Raw genomic sequence first — 23,709 nt, forward strand, 5'->3', positions numbered from 1 at the left:
CCACTTTGCTTAAGCGGCACAGACACTTTTTCACGTCGCTTAGGGACGAACCCAAAGCCAAAAGCAATTTTACTGTCAAACTCGTTTATTCACACAGTTGAGCCGACATAAACTTTGATTAAACATTTGAATACAGTCCCACCACTAATTTAAACATCCGTGCAACTTTGTTCATGTCTCTCATATTTTGTAAACAAACAGAAGTCCAGGCTATTGCTGCAGCCTTTAAAGAGGCTAGATGCAAGTTGGCCATTTTATACCCACTACTGCCACCTCAGGTTATACATGTAACTGCACTTTCTTTATTAAAGGAACAGGCCACCGTTTTTCCATGCTGAGATATGTTCTTACCTGAGCTTAAAGGAACATTTCTCAGTATGGAAACATGGTGAACTATTCCTTTAAAGGGGCGAGATGCAAGTTTGCCATTTTATGCTCACTACTGCCACCTCAGGTCATACGTGTAACTGCAGCTTCCATATTAAGCTCGTGTATGACGGCACTTCAGACCCGAAGTGACATCTTTCTGAGTGACAGTGCAGGATTTTAGAGGCAGTTGTGGTGAACAGGTCTGAGCTCATTCTACACATTAGGACATTGTTGAAACATGTAGGGGGAGGAAAATACTTAATTTTAACATTTTTAAACTCCGTATAGTCCCTTTAAGGCTATGGTTGTGTATGGCTCCTCTAATCCACAACACAACTGGGTTAGAGATGTCAGACTGATGGCACCTCTGCTCATTGGTACATTTTCGGAATAATGACACGTTGGACCAATGGCACCTCACAAAACTCTCCCAAATACCTGGCACGCCACAAAAATATTGTATATCTGTCGACTGTCTATTGTGCAGCCCTTAAAAGGTGCAATACCATTAAGTTAATTTCTCTTTCAGACCTCTGTCCACTCATGTCCACACATCTCTGTCGTCTTCCTCTAAACCTCCCGTTCCGTGGCAGCTCTCACCTCGTCCTTCCATTAATTCACTCTCCCCTAAAAAACAAACGACTGACTGCTTTATAAAACACCTTGGTATTGTTATTCAAATAAACGAATCTAACACATTCTCACGTCTGGACTGGTTTGTAAACAACAGACTGCGGCTCTCATCACTTTCCTCGGTGTGAAAACATCTTTTTCACATTATTCTTTCTCGCTAATTAAGTGGTGAGGAATCAGTTTGTGACGCTGCCGCTTTTCCTTGAACTCGGGTTACCTTAAACTCAGGAAAATAGTCTGGCAACGTTTCTTTATAAATGCAAAGGGAAGTGACTGACTGTGTGTGGTTGATGTGTCGTCACATCATCAGAAGCTCGCCGGTCCTGTTTTTGAGGATCCGTGCTTTACCTGAGCACTTTTCACCTTTACTCATCTCCATTTGAAATATCACTCTCAGACGCACATTTATGTGATATAACCAGTAAATCTCTGTCTGTTGAGCTACAGCAGGATTTACTAAAGATCTGCTTCACTCTGAAGACTAAATGAACACATCAAAGAGGGAACAGAAAACCTTTCTCTGTGATTTTTTTTTTTACTGTTAGATGATAACACAAAATTGGGAAAAAAAGAAAAAAAAAAGAAGAAGAAGAAGAAGAAGAAGAAGAAGAAGAAGAAGAAGAAGAAGAAGAAGAAGAAGAAGAAGAAGAAGAATACATTTAAACAAAAAAGTGAATAGAAGATAATAATAATTTGGCAAGAAATTTAAAAAAAATGGGAAAAACAAATAATTTTATTTAAGCTGAAACAACCAAGTCATTTCATGGACCAACAGCATCAATGCCAGCTGCTTTAGACACCAGTAAAACCTACTCTTTTCCCCGATACCAGACATCGTTTAACGGTACCAAGCTCTACTCATGTACATACAACACTGGCATTTGTAGAGAATGGTGTTTTTTCTAAACTGGCAGGTCTGGCCCTTGGTCTTTTTTTACAATGAATAAAATCGGCCTGCTGTCATACAAACTTTCCTACCCATGCTTTATACAGTATGTAGATCAGGGGCGCTCAAAGTGCGGCCCTCGGGTTTCTTTTGATGGTACTTTTTACTGCAAGTTTCATAATTCTACACAATCATAACCTCAAACACAAAAATGTTATCGTGAGAAAATCGGTTTTAAGGGTCCAAGCCTAAATAAAGGCATGGGGCACGGTTTAAAACTCTGCTAAACTCCCTCCACACCATCAACATGAGGCCTTCAATGAAAAAAGTTTAGACGCAGGGGTGTCCAACAATATACTCGAGGAAAGAAACAAATGTTATTCCACAGCGAAAACCATTTGGTGTAGGTTTTCTTTTTTAAGTGTTTCTCTCTTACCTCTTCTTACCTTTCTTTAAAGCATAGAAACATCTACATGCAAGGGTTAGGGTTCAGGACTTGTGTGGTACAGCACTGCCATCTGCTGGTGGAGAGCATAACAGCAGGAGCATGGACTGCGGTAAACATGCATCAGAAGTTTCAAACTGCGTGAGCTAAATCCACAGGAACACCATATATCAGCGGGAGGTTGACTATTTGGTATTTACTTTGTGATTTAGAATGAATGGATTAAGAACACTTTCAGATATAAGTCGTTTTTTGTTTTGTTGGTTCCATTTTTTATCCATTTCCATATAATTTAACTTAATAAGGTCCACGTTTGTTATGTTTTTGTTATCGTTTTATGTGGGGGTCATTAAACAGATGCCAAATCACTTCTTAGACCAGAACTCGAGGTGAGCAACACTGACATCCAGTGGCAGAAAGTGAGAACTGCGGTCGAAATGCTCAACATACAGTATAATGTTTATGAAATAGTTTGTTTTTACCGTGAAGCGCAGGTTTTTCAGGACAGCAGTGTTTCAGTTTGTGGTTGTTGTGATGCTGCTCCTGTTTCTAACCAGGGAAACAACTGCTCAATATCAAAACATATGTGAAATATTAGCATTTTAGTTTCCTATTTAATTTGCTCATTCATTCAGTTAGCCGCCTCTGCTCAGCTCAAGGTCCCAGGTTCCACTCCCAGATTTGAAGAACATAATTGTCAAGGATTAAAAAACAGGATCAGCACATTTTAAACCTAATAAGACCATGTGGTGAGAGCAGGCTTAAATTTGACATATAACATATTTTAAATTTAGTTTTAGTTTCGACTAAGTCTTTTCATCTCAGAGATTTCGTCAATTCAATTTCTTCAATTTTAGTCGACTAAATTTAAGGCAAATTTAATCGACTTTACATTTATAATATTCATTATAATCATATATAATCCAGGTCCTCTTCCTCATGGAGCTTTTCCCACATGAACAAAGCTCAGAGCTGATCCTTTGGCAGAGCATATATGATTTGATGCTCATTGGAAAAGTCATTGGAAGTTTGGATGATTTTAGTCTCTTCTTTTCATTTTTTATTTAGTCATATTTTAGTCGACAAAAATATATTTTTGTCACAGTTTTAGTCTCACAAAAAAGCTTTGATTTAGTTTTAGTCCAATTTCAGCCAAAATATCACTTTGACTAAAATTATGACTAAATATTTTAGTCGACGAAATTAACACTGGATGACAGGAAATGTTGTGAAATAATTGCATTTTCAATTCAGTTACCATTTACTTTGGAATCCTTGTGTTTTCCCTGCAGATAGTCTCCTATTGGCTGTTTTTATTGCGTCCGTTCAAAAGGGGTTTGAAACAACAACAGTCTCGTCAAGATACTGGACCTCTGGACCTCTGGACCTCTGGACCTCTGGACCTCTGGACCACCATAACCAGGGCTGTGTTTAAAATCATATAACTCACTTACAACAGACAGGTTTATATTTCCCCTTAATAATGTATGTGTAACAGTGATCGAAACACACCAAGAGCCTTTTACCTGGTTGTTCTCTCATTGAAAACAGACCTGGACCCACTCGTGTATCTTTGAGTAATCTTTGAATCTTCTCCAGTGGCTGTTCTTAGAACCGCAGCAGCAGCAGCAGCAGCTCCCATAAAGCTCCTTCTCAGGTCCCACGTGTCCAGGAAATGTTAAAGCAGTACTAAGTAACTCTTCCCCCTAGAGGCCATAAGCGCAACTGCAGGTGTAGTAGCAAGTTACGATTGTTTAACTTATTAATTGTCTTGGAGAGTAAATACTACGCTGACAGGAAAGGTGAAGGGAGAGAGGGTTACTGTGCATCCAATTATACAATGGAAATATTTTTTTTTTCACTCAAACTTGGCTGTAAATACTGTTTAAAGTGACGTTAGCCCGCAGTTAGCTTTGCCCGTTAGCCTGTTAGCTTCTTCTTCGTGATTCTATTAGTGTGTATTGCTTTCTCCGGACCGGTGGCAGTCAAGTTGCAAGCATGGTTTTCTGGCCAGAGACACCAGGGGGAGATGAAAGACCCTACAATCATCCCATAAACACTTGTATTACCCCCACAGGGACTACGGAAAGGATTTATTAAGGTAAACACGTTACTTAGTACTGCTTTAAGCTTCATCCTTTCATCGCCAAAGCTTCACAGCAGCCAAAGGCATTGCATACTTTTATCTTTGTATTGAAACAGCTGCGCAGCAAAGGGGAGCAAAAGGACGATGCGGGAGGGGCTTACAGTGACATAGATACAGACGGTGTCACACAAGGGGGCGTAGCCTTGCCGAGGGGGAAGAAAGCCTCTCATGGGAATAAAAATGTTTCACTTTTTAGATGTTTTCTGGCGGACTATAAATAGTTTGTCACACTCCAATGAAGTCAAGCCGAAATCGGGTCCATATGGATGTTTTTTTTCACCGCAAATTCTTCAGTAGAAGCAAAAAACAGCACTCGTTAGCATCACTTTGCTAACATTAGCATATTGTAACATACTCTGTTTTTAAGTATTTATGGGCTGTTGAACCACTTTGCTCTCCATTTCTCTGTACATTTAGCCTAGTCGAAAATATATATTCATAACTCATAAGATTTGTCACCCTCTGAACCCTCACCTGAACCGAGCACATTTTCTCCAGTTTTTCGTTACCCAAATCTGAAGGCTTCTTGAGAAAAGCTTCAAAAAAGCGATGACAACGCAGCAACAATGCGAGGAATAAGATCCGTTGACTTCAGTTTCTTAGATCTTAGCTTTCAAATGAGGCATTGCAGTGGCCTATAGGTTGTACGCATATAATAAAAATGAGTGGGTTTTATTCAGCCCCATTCATACGCAGCCTGTTTCTTAAAAGGGTAAAAAGGCGGGAAGCCCTGCCCTCCCGGGGTGGGCGGAGCCTCCACAGAGCTCCAGCGCTTGATTGACAGGCTCTGGATCCAGTCAATTTACTGAAAATGCTTCTAAATTCCGGGCTGATAAACAAAAACTAGCGTGGTTAAAAAATATTTCATCTCCCCCAGCGTGGTCACATGGGTCATAGCGATTTTTAGAAAAGCAAAAACTCTCTGGAGCCAGACTTATATGCTGTTCTTGGGACGTTTGAAGTCTCATTAGAATCAATGCTCCCAAGTGTCTCGTGGAGTCGCCCCTGGCCACCAGGGGGCGGTATTACAGCAACGTCAGCTCCCGCCATGAGGACCATAGAGAAGCACGTTCCTCGCCCGCATTGGCTGTAAGTTACCATCTTTTAGATTTGGGTAAAGCTGAACTGGAGAAAATGCACTTGGTTAAGGCGGGGCTAAAGAGGTTGAAGTAACCCCTTTGACTGCTTCGAACATGACCATATATGGGCATTTGCGAAGATGCCGTCTGTATCCGCGTGAAAATCAGGAAGTGAAACTGCTGGATCTTTTGCTTCGGCTGCTTTAGTTCAATATCACATTTTCTAACCAACAAAGTGTCGTGGAGAAGATGTGTCTGAGATGATTAACAAACACCTGCAAAAAACACAAAGCCTGATCATTTATATTATGGTGAAAAGCTCCATCATCCTTCTACTCGCATCCAACCACACGACAGGAGAAGAGAGACACAAACGAGAACTTTTGTTGGTTTTAATCATGAACACTTTATTCTTTTTCCTGAAACAAAATGGCAGCTTTGAAGAGATGGAATAAATATAAATAAATACATCTGAGAGTTACACTGTGGTCGCTGTGAGTTCGGGGACAGACACACTGAAATGAAAGCTTTGGCAGACGCCGCGGCGAGGATATTCACGGTTAAAAATGACCTCGGCTCTGAAACGTTAAAGCCGCTGCGTTCTGGGACTTCCATCCGTCAGCGACCGTTTCTAAAGTTCTTTATGGGTTTGATCAGAAGGTCGGTCATTTTTAACGGGGGATATCCCTTCGTTTGTCCAGCGGGTGATGAGACGGAGAGACGGCGGTGCGTTCGAGGCCCGCGGGAGAGCGTCAGTAAACGGGGCTGCGCTTCAGGATGTACGGCCGTCTGGACTTGGAGCTGTGCGAGGCCTGTCGCTTTAAGATGTACGGAGACTTTCTCTTCAGGGGGACCTCGCTGTCCTCGTCCAGGTATTCCACCGAGTCTGACAGTAACTGACACAGAGAAACAGAAAACACTTTAGTACTGTACTTTCTGAGGAGCTGTACTTTACTTAAAGAGACTATACGGAGTTTAAAAATGTTAAAATTAAGTATTTTCCTCCCCCTACATGTTCCAGCCATGTCGTGTAGAATGAGCTCAGACCTGTTCACCACAACTGCCTCTAAAATCCTGCACTGTCACTCAAAAAGGTGTTACTTTGGGTCTGAAGTGCCGTCATGCACAAGCTTAATATAGAAGCTGCAGTTACACATATGACCTGAGGTGGCAGTAGTGAGTATAAAATGGCTAACTTGTGTCTAGCCCCTTCAACCTCTTCATCTCTGCCTTATCTGAGCACATTCTCTATAGCTTGGCTTTAACCAAATCTAAAAGTGTCTTGAAAAAAGTGTCAAAAAAGCAAATAGAATGAGGATGAAAACAGAATAAAAGAGCGACAAGAATGTGATGACAAAGTGACAAAAGAGCGATGAAAAAGAAATGATAAGAAATGTCAATAAATGTTGCAACAACACGGCCACAGCTCAAGGAAAAGATCTGTTTAGATCAGCTTTGTAGGTCTTAGATTTCAGGCATTACTCTGGCCTATTAGGCTGTAACGTTTTAGATTTGGGTAAAGCTGACCTGGAGAAAATACACTTGGTTAACCCTAGAACACTATTCCTAATGCAAAACAAACTTTTTCCTACAGGCTCCTGTTATAGTGATGAAGGTTGGGGAGGGTTAGTGTATTTAATCAGGCTCTTGCTCCTTTCAAGGTTTACATTCAGGACTGACACATTTACTGACTTCAACTCCAGTTTTTCTCCTGTCTCAGAGTTCGGTGTCTCTGGCCTCAGAGTAAGTGAGTAACACGCAGTTATTTTAGTTTTTTAGCTGCTCATTTATACTCTCTCCTGTGGCTGTTTGTGCCGAGGACACTGAGCTTCAGCAGAGAAGTCTCACATATCCAGGAATGGGTCGACCAAAAAACAAATTTCATCTTCATTATTTTATTTTTTAGGAATTTCTGATTCCCAAAATCCTAATTTTCAAGTAATTTTGGAGCATTTTTATCTGTTCCTCTCATGAGGCTTTTCTTTCATTTTATTAGACATGACACAGTTTCATATATAATAACACAACTCACATGTGTCATGGATTGTCATGTTAAGATTTTGATGAAGTACTTTTTATCAAGTGGATTATCTCGGGTAAAAATCACCCGGCGTTAGTGATGGTGTTATGAATTTGAGCGATAGTGTTCTAGGGTAAAGAGGTTAATAATAATTTACAAGCCTGTGTTAAACCACCAACCACTCACTCACTCACTCACTACACTCATCATATATTGTACATGTTTTTGTGGTAGGGGAAAGTACCCGGAAGAAACCCACACAGACACGAGGAGAACATGCAAACTCCACACAGAAAGGCCTCGTCCAGGTGGTAATCGAACCCAGGACCTTCTGTGAAGCACGAGCGCTAACCGGGTGAATTTGGGCACAATTTTTGTGTTTTTGAAGCTGCAAAGTTACTTCTATGAACACTGTTTTCACTGTATTTTTTATTTAACAGCCTCATTCCAGAACGAACTTAAACTAAAGTAAACTAAAACCAAAATGGATTCAGTTTTTCCCCTTATCAATCTACACATAATACCCCATAATGACAAAGTGAAAAAAGCTTAAAGAAAAAAAATAAAATCCGAATTCAAAACAAATATATTTTTAATGAAATAAATGAACATAGGTGACTAATATTTTACATTAGGTATAGAAAAGAGTATCGTCCAGGTATTGATATTGTGAACTCGTGAAGCTTTTTGACTTGCATAAATGCTTTTTTAAACACTAATAACATGTCCTGCTCCCGGCCTATTTCATCATCTAAATCTAAATGTTTAAGAAACTGGTCCTCTCACCCGCTGCTCCGTGTTCTGCAGGAGTCGACACAGCAGCCTCAGCCCGTACAGCTCCTCGCTCAGGGGGGCGGGGACTTGCTCTCCCAGCTCCGCCCCCTCCTCCTCCTCTTCCTGCTCCGCCCGCTCCTGGCCCCGCCCCTCGTCACCCACGGACGTCACCAACCGGCACAGCGTGGACAGGGACACGCGCCAGAAGGGGGCGCTCTGCTTGTTCTGTCTCATCTGCAGAGAAAGATCGTGAGGCAAAGAAATAAGTCCCGTGGCTCAAAACAGAGATCATTTCCCCGCTGTGTTTAAATCTGCAGACTTTTGTTTAGGACGTTCTTCCACTCAAACACTGCAAAAGAATATTCCGGGAAAGTAAAACAGTATCTACATTTGTAATCCCTGCTTTTCTTCTGAGGCATCTGACCCGGCTGAACTTTATTTTCCAGGAAACGTGGAAGTCGAGTAATCCTTCAGTGCAAACAGGTGGGAGAGCTGGAATTATTGCAATGTTTGCTTTTGAGGATTTCAGGATAAAAACTGGCCTGGTCTGAAAAGAGTCTTACTGTGAACTGCTGCTTTTTGAAGTATTGGTATTTTCATTTATTTCAGGCAAACCATTTTTATGAATAATGTGGAATAATCTTTTTACTGCATTTTTACTAAGCCTGGTATTCTGCAGCTATGCTGGGATTTGTGTTGCTAAAATGCATTTTCCTTCCTGTTTTATGATCTTTAAAGCTACGTTTGTGTGTTTATAAAGTTTTCTGGAGGTCGATTTGGGTGAATTGTCTCATGTGGAAAAAGTGCTGTTAAAATTAAACTTGTCTTTGCTGAACCGCTGCAATGTACAGTAAACGGTCCTGAAGAAAGCAGATCTATTTTATATATAGAAACATTTGAGACCTACACAAGAGCCCCCCACACTCGCAGCAAATGGGACAAATGAGGAGGTATCTGGACAAGACTCACCATCTAAGCCATGCCTTCTAACCTTACTATTGTTCTGGCTAATGGACATTCACTGGAGAATAGGGATGCACCGATACCAGTATCTTGTATCGGGGTCGATACCACATGCTCGCACTCATTAATGAGGTCCGGATACCTGAAACACACTTGACATGTGTCCGGCGCTCCTACAGGACGCAGCTCCACTGAGGAGAGAAAATAACAACAAACTGGAAAATAGTTTAGTGTAAATCCAATATTCCACATAGAGCTGACTTTATTACAGACGACACTCCCTAAATCAGAGTCTGTGCTGGATTTAACCAGAGCTAAATGTTGTTAGTGCTGCAGCGTCTGCAGTGTTTACAACATAATGTTGCTAATGTTGCTAACTAGCGGTTAACTCGCGACTAACAGTTCTGGAGATTCTTATGCCGTTTTATGCCCAGGGGCTTATTCATCTGAAAAACTAACCCAGTGACTAAAAAGTCCTCAGAAAATCCAAATTAAAGAGAATATAAACAATGAAAATGCTGAAGCTACTGGATAAGTTACTATAAACACACGAGAAAATCCACACGGAGCTGAAGTAAACGAGAAAAGAGACCATTTATCTGCAGTAATAAGCAACATCTCAATACTATTGTTAAATAAAAATGCATAAATGAATAAAGCAGAGGTATTGAGAAGCCTTTGGACATGAGCTGTTCTGTCTGTGATGGACAGAGCAATAAAAATTAAAAATTATATTGAATGAAAAAATAAAGAAGTAAATAAAATGGGATCTGTACAATTTTGATATAACTTCTCTTAAAAGTGTCGCCTACTTTTCTTATGGAAATGTAAATGAGTAAATTAACTAATTACAAACCAATCTGCTGTGAAAAAGTCAGTATGTTGAAGAAAATGCCTTGTACTCGTATTGGCAAGTACTTAAATCAAAGTACTTGTATCGGTTTTAGAAAAATTATCGGTGCATCCTAACTGGAGAATAAAACAGATTAACTGCTAAGCTCTTCCCAGAAGATGGTGAAAGACGGAGGGAGCCTGACCAGTGCAGGACACCACGCTCTGAAACAGGACAGGCCCAGTTTCAGAGGATCAGAGGAGACAGAAGACAGCCAGGATGCTACAGTTTCCTCCACCTCCAAAAACATGCTGCTCAGGACTAACACTTACTTACTGCAATGTCTTACTGTAGACTCTACGACAAACCTTTTACTGCGTACTTTTAAAGTTCATGAAGAAAGGCGGGATTTGTATGTATGTGTATAAAGTATAAGAGACAGAAGAGCCCCCGCTTCAGGGCCCACAGAGACGCAGACAGAGGTGGTGATGATGAAACAATTCAGCCCTGAGCTTCAAACTCTCCTTTTGACAAATCCCTCAGCCACTGGACTCTACAGCGCCCCCACATGCCCGAGACAAGACACTGCACCGCCTCTAGCAAAACAACACAACTTCAATTTAGACGCCCACCACCGCTCGGCCTTTTCACATCCATTTATGATCTTAAACCCACTGCGTTTGTGGACACTAGACCCTGATATTACTGCAAAAAATAAAGAATAACAGCCTGACGGTTCATGACATTGATGCAAATGCCACGACTAGAACAAAATCAGGTATGGTGCCTTTAAATAACAAACTCCGTCATCATCTAAACTGTAAGTCTGATGGCAGAAAGTGACTCAGAGAATTCAATGAGGCCTTGTGGGTTTTTAATTATTTTCGTGGAGCTGATGATGTTCAAATGTAAAATAGCTTTAGGGCTTTGGGCGTGAAGCCGTTACACCCTGATAATCAACTTAACCACGTGGTTCCAAAGAACACACTGCTCCAGGGGGAAAGCCCGTGAAACGAAACTAAACAGACTTTCATGAAAACACACAGCATAAAGTTTGGATGATTGAGCTTTTTTTTATTAAATGTTTCGGCTTTTTTATTGGGATGATTTGATATTTGACCTCATTATAATAAACAAGTTCAGAAACATGAAAGGGAGGACTTTGTTTGTAAAGCTCCTTTCATAGACACAAAGCATTTAACATTCTCTCCATACTCTGTGGTGGTAAGCTCCCTTAGTAGCCACAGCTGACAGAGACGGCGAGGCTGCCAATCTGTGCCAATAGGTCCCTCTAACCACTCACACCTCACTCTCAGACACACAATGTACATGTACCAGGAGGAATGGAGATGTGGGGAGAACATGCAAATCCAACTCGGGACCTTCTAGCTTACACAAATGACTACGAACCAGTCAAATGCAATGCTTTTAAATGCCATTTAATAACTAAATACTATGGACCAGATCTTTCTGCCGGGCACAACAAGATGAAGTTGGTATCTTGAATTCAAACAATGGTGCTCCTGTGCTTTCGCGTACACACAAAGACCAGACAGGTACACATCAACTCGTCTAAGCTCAGGCAAGAACATATGGAACGTATGGAAGAACATACATCCCACTGTGAGTTAAACACTGTCCGTGTCCAGAGAGAGAGAGAGAATATATGGATGGCTCGAGCTCCAGTATTAAAGATCACCGGGCAAACTCCACGCTGCAGAAACGGGAGCAAAACACCAGCACATATCCATTCAAACAGCAATGAAACAATATGTGGATATTTAAAAACAAAATGGACAAAAGGGGACACTTTTGAACCAAAAAAATGTCTAAACCGAGACTCACATTTCTTCTTAAAACCTGCTAATTTATATGTGTGGTCCTCTTTTTGTATTTTCTATAATCTTATATCGTAAAAATGCATTGTCACAGTTTCCAAAGGATATGTTAAAGGGACTATACGGAGTTTAAATAATGTTAAAATTAAGTATTTTCCTCTCCAGCCATGTCCTAATGAGAATGAGCCACAACCACAACTGCCCCTAAAATCCTGAATTGTCACTCAGAAAGTTATTGATTCGGGTCTGAAGTGCCGTCATGCATGAGCTTAATATAGAAGCTGCAGTTACGCGTAAGACCTGAGGTGGCAGTAGTGAGTATAAAAATGACCAAGTTGCATCTCGTCTCTTTAAGTTAATGCCTGCCGGAATTAAAGTTCAAGCATTTTCATGACATTTACGGCCTTAATTTAGGATACTTTTTAATTGACTGATTATTTTTTTTAGCCCTATCGAACTGTAATCAAAGGTGCGCCATTTGCTGAGAAAAAGGTGTGCAATAAAGGTTCCGAGCAAACACGAGCACTCGTGTTTGCTCGCCCGCCGATCACACACCACCCGTTTCTTCACGTCGCACCCATTTGAGTCAAACTTCTGGCGTTTCTCTTTGTTTGACGGCCTCACGTCGATATGACGAGCCAGCGGCCAATATCCTGACCTTTACCCAAACAGGCGCTGGAATTTACACAGGCTGGCAGGGCATCTGGGTGAAAATGAGTTCAGTGCTGAGGACTAATAACACGGCATCTCCAGGGAGGCACTGAAAGGATTCACGAGTCGATAAGACGCAGAATGAGACAGAGAGTCAGGACGTTTTATATACACTCAAATCATGTTTCCACTTTAGAGGCGCCCAATGTGATGTAAGCAAGGCAGATGACTCACATTAAAATGGTACTGGTACTTTTACGACTTTTTAACTTGACTGGACGCTACTTTTGCTTGGACATTGTTTTAATTAAGCCGGTCCTGTTGTCGGGTCAGACAAAGAGCTGTTCAGGAGCCTCTTATGAGAGACCAACAGGCCAGAATCGTGAGGCCGTCCTTCTGTGGACCCACCACCTGCAGGAGGAGCCATAGGGGCTGGTGCAACTCCCACGACCCGGCAATGGACGAGAAAATGGATGGATGGATTCAAGACAATTTTACAAAGTCGAAATTATTTTTTGTGTAATTCTCTTGCTTTATTCACAGAGGCAGGATGGTTGGCCAATGTTACTTTCACCAATTAAAACACACTACCGCTCAAAAGTTTGGGGTCACTTACAATGTCCTGAAAAAGTAATACCGCCTTTGCTCTGCCCAATCCCGTCAGACCTTGGAAGGTCAGCAGGGAGGGGCCTGGCAGGACTTGGATGGGAGACCGTTTTGGAAACTGGACTGGTTGCCTCGCTTCTGTCAGTCTACCCCAGGGCAGCTGTGGCTAACCACCGAATGAACGAATAGTGCAATGTAAAGCGTCTTTGAGTGTCCAGAAAAGCGCTATACAAAACCAATGGGATTATTATTATTATTAAAAAAAAGCACTTTTTTTTTTTTCAGCGAGGATAACATTAAATTAATCAGAAATACAGTCCAGACATTGTTAATGTTGTGATGCCTATTATAACTGGAAATCTCTATCTTTTAATGTAATACCTACATAGGTGCGCTGTTCTAATGGTACATTGGGTTAGCTAATCATGTGGCTCATTGATGATGCTAGCACTGCTGAAACTGTTGCTGATTGGAGGAACTATAGAACTGGCCTAGATGACCCCAAACTTTGAAACGGTAGTGTATATTGTCATCATTTTAAAGCTGAAGTACCAGTGTTTTTACTGTTTTTTGCCACATTAGAGTATGTTGTAAACACAGTGCAATTTATTTTGATGTGCAGGAGCAAAAATGTCACGGTTGAACAGGAAAAAGGCACCCCAGCTTTGATCAAACTAAGTTAGATTCACTGCCTGAGGAACACAACAGTCTGTAAATGTGTTGGAGCTCGGAGCGTCATACTGAGATGCTGTACATCTATCTATCTTTCTTTTCCTGTTATTACCAGAGCCTTGAGTGTGATTCAGAAGCGCTCGAGGGGCCAAAGAGGTGGAAGACGGAGAGGACAAACACATGCGAGGATTCCATCAGGGCCAGTTCTGTGTCACACCGACACAATACAACACGGCCTTCAGCCAAAAGAGCAGCGACGCGGAGTCGAATGGGAAATATGTGACAGACGCCGTCTTTATCTGCAGCGCGTCGCTCAGATTCAAAGCTAATGGGTCTGTGGCTTCAGCCGCAGTCAGCGTTTTCCATACAGACTTTGAGATAGGCACTTTTAGTTCTTGCAGCGTGAAACTTTGCAATTTCCATCCAACTTTATCATTGATCTCAAGCTCCAGTTTTCTCAGTTGCAATTTGTAATATTTCACTGATAACCACTCTGCCAGACGATGCACGATTAGTTTAGTTTAGTTTATTTATCTCTTTTTTCAGGGCAGTCCTGGGCCCAGAGAGGAACCTTTAGAAGATGTTTTAGTGGTAGGAGAAACCATAGAAAGGCCGCCACCTCAGCAGTCAGCGTAAGAGCCGCACCTCCGTAGCAGCCAATCATTGCCCACTGTCCCACTTTTAAGCCGCAGCCATCATGGTTCATTCGCTTCCTAGCTGCGCTGTGACCCACCTCCGCCCCGTCTCCAACTCTTCTGCCCATGGCTCTCTCTGCTGCGTCTTCACGGGTCTTCCATACCACCACCAGTGTCCAGGCTCAAAGGAAGACAACCCCATAACTCCAAGATGTTCATCCATACTGACTTTCATACATTGATGTCAATAAATCTTCCTAATCGCTGCTTTTGTCTGTTTGAGTCTCTCCAGGTTGAAATGCGCTCAAAACCTGGAAGTTGAGAGGAGAATTCAGTCTGCTGTAAAGGCTTTTGTCTCTGGAGTTACATTTCTATGACATCTCATGCAAGACGCAGGTGAAGATTTCCAAGGCTGCAGTCCTCGTTTGCTTTATTATTATTTATTATTTATTATCAACCTTTATTGTCTTGCGTACCTCTTCAGTTGTTCATTTAAACCCCGAGTTCCCCCTACCTCGATTACTCACATTACTCTGTATTTAGTGTGTCTGAAATTCAAACCTTTTACTGAAAACAACTTTTCTTTGGAAGTTACATGGAAATTCTACTCAGTTTCACCTTTTGTTTTAATCTAAGGTCATTCCAAGTACCCCTTGTTTTGTGCTCAAGTACCCCCTCTACCCCTGGCGCCACCTACGGGCCATTCTAAACATCACATAGCATGATCGAATTCCAGATGTGGAGGGAACCCGGCGTAGCCTGGTTTTTACCAGACGCTCGTACTCATTGGTCAAGGGTCTGGACCTTCACAACTGAGCTCCGTTAACAGGTGGGAGGGGTGAACTCTATCATAACTTCATCATAACTCTAGCATTCCTTGCGCATTCCAAGGCTTCAATTTTAATTTCTGGATATTTGGGAGCCGAGCCAGGACGGATTGAAGAGCTTCCATTACTTTCGCGTCCGCCACCATTGCCAAACTGCAACCAGCAAATGCGGCGCAAATGCTTGACGTCACCTACAAGCCCCGCCTCCCCCGCTCCCTGAATGGTAAATTCAACTGATGTAACGCAGCCACTGAGATCAGACCCAGACGTAGATGTAGGGAAATTATAATTGACTGGAGTTTACGGATGGCTAAGGCCTGTGTTGAAGCTCTTACTTTGTCACAGTTTTGGTGAGCTGGATGAAACAGACGCCAGAAAGCAGACTTTTACGGAGAGCTAAAGGAGGGCAAAAGAAGCCAGGGAGGTCAGAAGTTGCCTTTCAAAGCTGTCTTTAAAGGACATATGTAGAACAGTGGGATCTCTCCTGAAAAGGTGGCAGCAGGTGTTGAAAACAGCAGTCGTTGCGTTTGAGAAAAAGCAACAAAAAGAGGCGGCACGCTTCTATTCCTACAGAAGTCAGTCAACGCCGATCTTTTACTTTATTCAATCAAGAAAATCCCACTGAGATTTCCGAACCTTGTCTTCAGGGCGGTCCCAGAGGATGTTTTAGATGTTTCAGTGGTAGGAGAAACCATATAAATAAAAAGAAGTGGTGGTCGATTCCGGCACATGCTTCTCCGCACGTCTTAGCCTGTTTAGTGTATTTTTACTATAGCCGTTAGCACTAGCCATCAAACATCACATTATTTTCAAATTGAGGTGATGTCTTGTGGCCACCCGAGTCCGCTTCTCCTTTATGTTTTTGCCTCTATCTTAAGAACAAAGGATGAGAAGAGAGGACTTTATTCATTTTGCACATATTTTTTGCATGATTTTTCAACATCCCACACACGTTGCTCCGGGTTCAGCGATAAAAGTCAAGTGTGTCTCTGAAGTTTCAATCTTCCGTTTAAATCAAAGCAGCTCATCTCCGCCAAATCGGAGGCCTATGAATAAAACATGCGGTCGTCTGAGCGGGCGGGTCAGAGTGCAGCGGGCTCTCAGATCCTCACCACGGTTTCGCCGAGTCAAGGATGAATCGTAACCCTGTGGCCGATTCAGCGCTAAATTATATCCAAATATATAATCCACACCCTGCCTTCAAATTGAAATTGTCCGAAACGAGTGGCTGTCGTTAACATAAAAGTATTTGACATTTTCTTACTAATATTTAGGGAGCCTGCTGCACATCAGTATAAGGTACAGAAGCATGTAGTCCTCACTCAGCCAATCAGAAGAGATCTCCCTACATCACAGATCGCACTACTGTGGCATTTGACCAATCAGAAGAGACCGGTCACGCTTTCAACTTCCTGTTTTCTCTGAACGCTGAAGTCTGGCTAAACTCATGGTCTTTACACAACTGTAAAAGTAACCCTGGTGAGCTGATGAAACTCACATGTTATTGGTGAATAATTGTGCTCAGTGATGATATATGTGTTGGTTTTGGAGGATGTAGTGAAATGAGTGAAATTACAGCATGAAAAAGGCAAGCACCATATTTGATCATACATTCGTTCACTTAAACCTAAAGTTAGTTTTGTCCATATTTGGTCCATCATTTTCTTGACAAAAGAACCAATAAATCCTAGGACTATGTTTTTATGTTGCCAAAGGTTATTTTTAGCACTGTTAATTTTGACCACATATTTTATTTTAGTTTTAGTCTTAGTCTTTTGACTAAAATGTAATTTAATTTTAGTCGAGATTTAGTCAAAAAAAAACCTTTAAATTTTAGTCTAGTTTTAGTCGACTAAAATTGCATGTCAATTTAGTCGACTTATAATATTCATATTCATTATAATCATATTTAATTGTGTTCCTCGACTTAATGGAGCTTCTCCCACATGAATAAAGCTCAGACTTGTTCATTTGGCAGAGAATTTAAATGATCTGAGGCTCTTTCAGACGGTCAATAGAAGTTTGGATGATTTTAGTCTGTCTTTTTCATTTTTATTTAGTCTTATTTTAGTCGACTAAAATATCTGGACATTTTTGTCATAGTTTTAGTCTCATGATAAACTTTTAATTTAGTTTTAGTCCAATTTTAGTTGTCAAAAATATCACTTTGACTAAAATTAAGACTAAATATTACAGTCGACGAAATTAGTAATCTTTAGTAATTTTTTTAGGCAAACAATATAGATACAGACGGCATCTTGTCATAGAAGGAGGCGTGGCTTCGCCGAGGGGGAAAATAGAATCTTTAGAGAAACACAATTTTTCACTCTTTTTAGCCATTTTCTGGTGGAATATGAACTATATATCACACATAAATAAAGTCAAGTGTAAATCGGGCCCATTTGGATATTTTCTCACAGCAGATTGTTCAGTAGAAGTGAAAAAACGGCAGTTGTAGCTAGCGCTAGCTAACCGTTACCATTAGCCCGATGCTAACATGTAGCATCAAGTTAACATTCTCCGTTATTCATGTATTTATGGGATGTTGAACCACTTTGCTCCTCCCCATGTCTTTGTATCATTATTTAGTAGAAACTATGTTCATAATTCAGCGTTTGTTACAGTAGTTTTTGAATAATTAGAGAAAATATACATTTTTTCAAAATTGTTTTCCCCCTTAACTGTTTTCAAAAATGACCATATATGGGCGATTCCAGAGATGCCGTCTGTATCTATTGGAGGTGACTGACCCCGCCCACTGCTGTAAAGCTCAATCACATTACAAAAACTCTCGCCTATGACACGTGTGATCATTCAAATATCAATATCACAAAACACAACGTCTCCTGAATACCAGCTGAGACCAGAAAGTACTTTTTGTATATTTTATATATGAACCTTTGCATTTTCCTCCCCCAACATGTTCCTCTATGTCCTAATGTGTAGAATGAGCTCAGACCTGTTCACCACAACTGCCTATAAAATCCTGCACTGTCACTCAGAGAGTTGTTACTTCGGGTCTGAAGTGCCGTCATGTACGAGCTTTATATATAAGGTGCAGTTACATGTAAGACCTGAGGTGACAGTAGTAAGTATAAAATGACCAACTTGCATCTCGTCTCTTTAAAGGGCAATGAACTAAATATGGTCATTTCATTTACAGTCATTTCTTTTTACCAGTGTAACTTCACTCACATTGATTTTCTGCATATTTAAAACACTTGAATGTTACAACAGAAATAAACGTGTGCTATGTCCCCCAAAAGCACATTATTTATTTCAAAGTATTTTAATGAGTGTCATAGCAACAGCATGAGTTCATATCAAACCCCTCTCTGTTTAAGTCTGGCCCAGTAATGAAAGAGACATTGGCCATGAACCAGTAAGTACATAATGCAGTAATAAACAATAATAAAGGACTAATTCTACCATCGATATATCTGGCTTGTCACATGATCCAAATGGGAGGCGGGTTTGTACCTTTGCAGAGAAGAGGCTGCTGAGGATCTCCTGCGTTAGCGCTCGCTGCTCCGGGTCCAAGTCCGACACTGAACAACAAACAATAAGAGCGGGTCAAAACTGAGCGAAAAGACGTTAATATGCAAGACAGACGTTTGCACAAAGGCAAAAGAGCAAGAACAATCATAGACGTCCCATACATTTACAGCTGATCCTCCAAATGAAAAACAAATTGCCAATTGCCTATTTTCACTAGCCTGTTGTTTCCGAGGTAACGGTCCTTTTGTGGGTGTAAAAATCCCATTCATTCTATCCATTGTCTTTTTGAAACATTCAGATATTAAGAGTTTAAAAGTACGATTCAAGCAGATATTTTTTACAAGAAAAAAATATTGAATGCTTCTCAGTTCATAAAGTTTAAGATGAATATTCACTTTGAAATGGTGTGCCAGGACCGTAACTATGAAGTGGGCTAAACTTGCTGAGAGACCCCAATATGAAGGAGGCCCCAGAAAAGAAAAAAAAAAACTCCCTTAAAAAATATTTTTTAAAGCACAGGTGGCATAATTGACTCTGTGCATGACTTCAAGTCATAACAACTCTGCCCATGAAATGACTTCCTGTTTTGATTCTGCACGCCAAAATAAAAGCACCATCGTATTCACTAGTTCAACTTTCTTTCTGCTTCATTATTTATAGACAAAACAAATGTGTGTATTTAATTATATTCTTGAAATGTTAATGCAAGTACCTGCTGAACTAATCAATGATGCGAGCTGTGTGCTTTTATTTTGGCGTGCTGGACCCCCCCCCCCCCCCCACACACACACACACACACACACGTACTTTTTTTTGATTGCTCTTCATGGAGATTAAAGCTACACTTTGCAGTCCTAGCATAGATTTATTTCCATGTTTTAAACTAACTTGTCTTTGCTTCGTCCAGTATAGGTGAGTGATGTTTCCTATCAACGCAATTTACTCAAACTCTGGGGGGGGGGCGCTGTTCTTTCACCTGCGCCCACATGAGTCGTAATTCAGACTTCCAATCTCCTACAAATGGTTCCGAGGTGTTTGTTCACGTGTTACAGGCCGTCCGTGAGAGCGGCTCAGGAGGCGGAGGAGTGATTGGACTGAAGTGGTGGAGATACGGCAAAGGAATATGATATCAAGTGCAGCCGGTGGTCAGAGCAGGGGGAGATAATGTCCGGCCCAGGGTAATTATTATTACTAAGGCTGTCATGATAACCACTGACCATTTTTGAGCTTAAAATGTATTATCTGTACATTTATTATTAACATTTCCCCTTGAAGCAAATTTACATTATATTCATGTTTATTGCAGCTTGTGTGGTATTTGAGGAGATGATTATTGACTTTTAGAACATATAACATTTTTATGCTTTCGAGTTGACAGTATCGAGTATCTTTAGAGTCAATAATATCGTTATCGCGATATTTTCCTGCCTCGATATATCAAACTTCTAATTTGTTATTACACACATCAGAGATTACCTGCTAAAAGTCCACATTGCAGTAAATGCTGTACATTGTTGTAGGGGTGGGAACCTCTGGGTACCTCACGATTCGATACGCGATACATGGCTCACGATAACGATTATCTCACGATGCGCCGATACTGCGATAATCAATATATTACACAAAAATAACCTACGATACATCGTGATTTAAAAAAAATAATGATTGCTACTTTTAACCTTTATTTGAACAAACTACATATTATTCATTATTTACATTTCTTTTCATGTGCTTTGTGCCACTTTTATAAATGATCCCTGGCTTATTATCTGTCTGTGACTTCATTTACATGTAAATAAACAAGAAACCACGGTCCTATTTAAAAAGTAATAGATCAACCCCAAATTAATCTTCTTTATTATTATAAAAAACTATCAGGAAAAGTCATTTATTTGTGTGACAGTGTTTGGTCCAAGTGCTAAAAACTGTAGTGCTGCCCCCTGCTGTCCTGACTGAATTCTTGGTCATTATTGGCCTCTATTGACTGTGAAAACAGTGGAGCACTGCTGCCTCATTAATATGCATGACGTCATCAAAAGTATCGATATCAGAATAAAAAGTATCGGTATTGTTCCGCAAAATATCGCGATATATCGGAAAATCGATATATTGTCACACTACTACATTGTTGTTACATTTCCTGTTTGGTCATATTTGATGCACAGCCCTTTTTGACATGGCCCCCTATGGTCTAGTGCAGGGGTAGGCTACGTCAGGCCCGGGGGCCAAATCCGGCCCTCCAGCACAGAACCTCTGGCCCATAGGGTGATCTTGAGAAATATTGTTATACAAGTAAGAGATCAAATACCTGTTAAAGTACATTAAAATACCTGTTAAAGTACAAAGGCACATTCTTTCAGTATTTCTTATGTTTCCTGGCCGAAAATCCCAATATGTTGCATATAATGTAAAACATTGGCACTTGGTGTTTTGGCAAAGATGAAACTCGTCCCTCCTCGACGCAGACTTGCCCGCCCCTGGTCTAGTGTTTAAGGCAGCTGCACATACAGTATAACACTGATATGGCTCTGACAATTTGCTGAACGTCTCCAGTTTTTAACCTGAGCCGTCCTCCTCAATAAAGCCAATGAAAACATAGAAATCCTTCCAAAAAAAGTTATTTTCCCCTAATTTTGCTTAATCATTCATTTTTGTTCAGCTTTCAGAGCAACACTGTCACATTAATGCAAAACAAAGGCTTTAGAACAGGATGCACAGCACAAACGAGTTCTATCAGAAAAAATCCAGAGAATAAGTCAGGTATAGTAAGTTTAGGACAGGATTGTGTGGAATTTCATAAGATAATCTCCTGTAATAATAAACTGTAACAGGGTGAGAAAAGGTGCCAGATTCTGCTAAACCTGCTTTGTCTCAACCAATTAGAATGATTTTTATTTCAGTTTTAAGCCTTTCAGTTATACCTGAAGAACTGCTAAACCTTGAGGACCAATTAGCCTCCGATTGAAATATGAGTCTTTGTTCACATGAATTTCGAAATGCTCTAAAACTTTGAAAACACCAAACCCACTTGGAGGAAAGTGGGTTTGGTGTTTTGGGTTAGACGAGGCTGGGCGACACTGACGAAAATTAATAATTTCTCGATAACGATCAAGCATTTTGTCACTTAGCACCAACAACAAACGTTTTCTCTGCTCTGCCCCCTTTCAAATTAACTAATCTAATCTAACGGACGCCACATTTTCTGGTCCACAGATATCCATTTGAAACTTTCCATCAGAGAAAACCTGCCTTTGTGCTGTATTTTCAATCAGGGAATCAGGGATGTTAATGCTGAGAAATGGCACACATTTCCAGGGATAAAGATTTAAAATCGAGCCAGGTCTAAAATTGTTTGTATTGGCACAATAAATGATTCAAAAGGGGATTTCCATGGATTGAGGAAACTCGGTTTAACTGGGGGAAAGTCTGTGAAAATACCATTTCAAAACCTCAATAAATCAGGCTAGAAATAAACATGTAACAAATACTTCCAAAAAGACTGGAAAATGTGGACAGATTTTCACTGTAATCGTTTACACAATCCTCTCGGGGAAAACAAACAAAACATACATTTAGACTTAACGCAAAACACAATCTTGAATTTATGTCCATAAAAGTTTCTTATTGATATCTGTAGACCCTTTTGAATTTGAATCAAACCATAACCCTAACCTTCACAGTAACATATTTGATGAATGCACTGATTCAATGTTTCTCCATTGAATTATGAGAAACATTTTCTCAAAATGCATTCTTCCTCACATTGGTGCGACAAGATCTCCACATAAGAAGCACCTACAGACTTCAGATTTCACAGTCTTGGACTTAACAATATTCTGAAGTTTGTTCCAGAGGGATTTTTTAATATCTCATCCCTTTGCTGATTTATTGAGTTTTGAATTTAAAGAAAACGAGGCGACATTTCAATTCTTACAGACCTTTCCACTAAAACCAGCTTATTTTAAAACTAAATGAGATATTCAAAATCCTCTCTGGAAAAGTCTTGGCAACTAATATGCCAAGAAAATAGAACCATAGATTTAAACGTGGCTCTATCCATTGTTGAAAATATCGTTAATTTGGGGTATTTTAGGCAGAAAATGTCTTGTTTCCATATGAAAAAATGAAATGACAATGACAATTTACATCATAAACCTACAGTAAAAGTTTCAAATTGATATCTGTGAATTCAAAAAGTATCGCCTCTCTGCTTTCCTCTTCATTTGAGCATTTATCTGATTCCTCTTCCAGACCCGGAGTGTTCCTCACCTGAGCAGAGCCCTCCACACGTGAAGCAGAGCAGAAAAACACACACCAGCTGCACCTGCATCTTCAGATCACTCCCACAAATGTACAAAAAGAAAAAGACTGGAATCGTGAAAGGCAGAAACTCAGAACTCCTCTGTGGGCTCTAGTCCAGGAGATTCGAATGTAAAGTGTGTTTGGTCTCGCTTTAGTCCAAAGGCTGCTCTCCTCTCTCTGGGTCTGGGCTCTTGCAGAATGAGGAGCGCAGGAGCCGCTCTTCTGTATAAATGCAGACGGCTCCTCCCACTCCTTCGCCTCAAACGCTCAACGTCGCGTCACTAAAGCGTCACCAAAGCGTCACCAAGAGTCACGGAGGTCCGGCGTTTTCAAACTCTGCGTCATCGACTCCACAAGTGATTTTTTTGATGCCGCTGCTGCTCCTTATAAGGGCGGGTCGTGACGGAGGGGTGACTCTCGCCTCTTTTATTCGCTCCGAACCTGGTGACGTTTTGGAGGTGGGAATCGTGACCTGGCTCCATGACGATTCACATGTCACCCAATGAGTTTTAGGTTTTGATGGGGAATTTCAA

General features: G+C 40.8%; 2 protein-coding genes across 3 annotated transcripts in view; one reads left to right on the forward strand and one right to left on the reverse strand.

Moving 5' to 3' along the window:
* Positions 1-23,709, forward strand: part of mgat4c (mgat4 family member C) — a 567,909-nt gene that overhangs the window by 371,034 nt on the left and 173,166 nt on the right. The gene's annotated exons all lie outside the window — the stretch shown is intronic.
* Positions 6,207-23,234, reverse strand: nts (neurotensin). Its single transcript, XM_079560433.1, has 4 exons — positions 23,144-23,234; positions 18,857-18,924; positions 8,365-8,586; positions 6,207-6,454 (listed from the first exon to the last, which is right to left on the reverse strand). Exons 1-4 carry the CDS (start codon positions 23,202-23,204, stop codon positions 6,311-6,313), a joined length of 495 nt encoding a protein of 164 aa, XP_079416559.1. The 5' UTR covers positions 23,205-23,234; the 3' UTR covers positions 6,207-6,310.

The sequence above is a fragment of the Gobius niger genome (genome assembly GCF_951799975.1).
Source record: "Gobius niger genome assembly, chromosome: 7".
Lineage (NCBI taxonomy): Eukaryota > Metazoa > Chordata > Actinopteri > Gobiiformes > Gobiidae > Gobius > Gobius niger.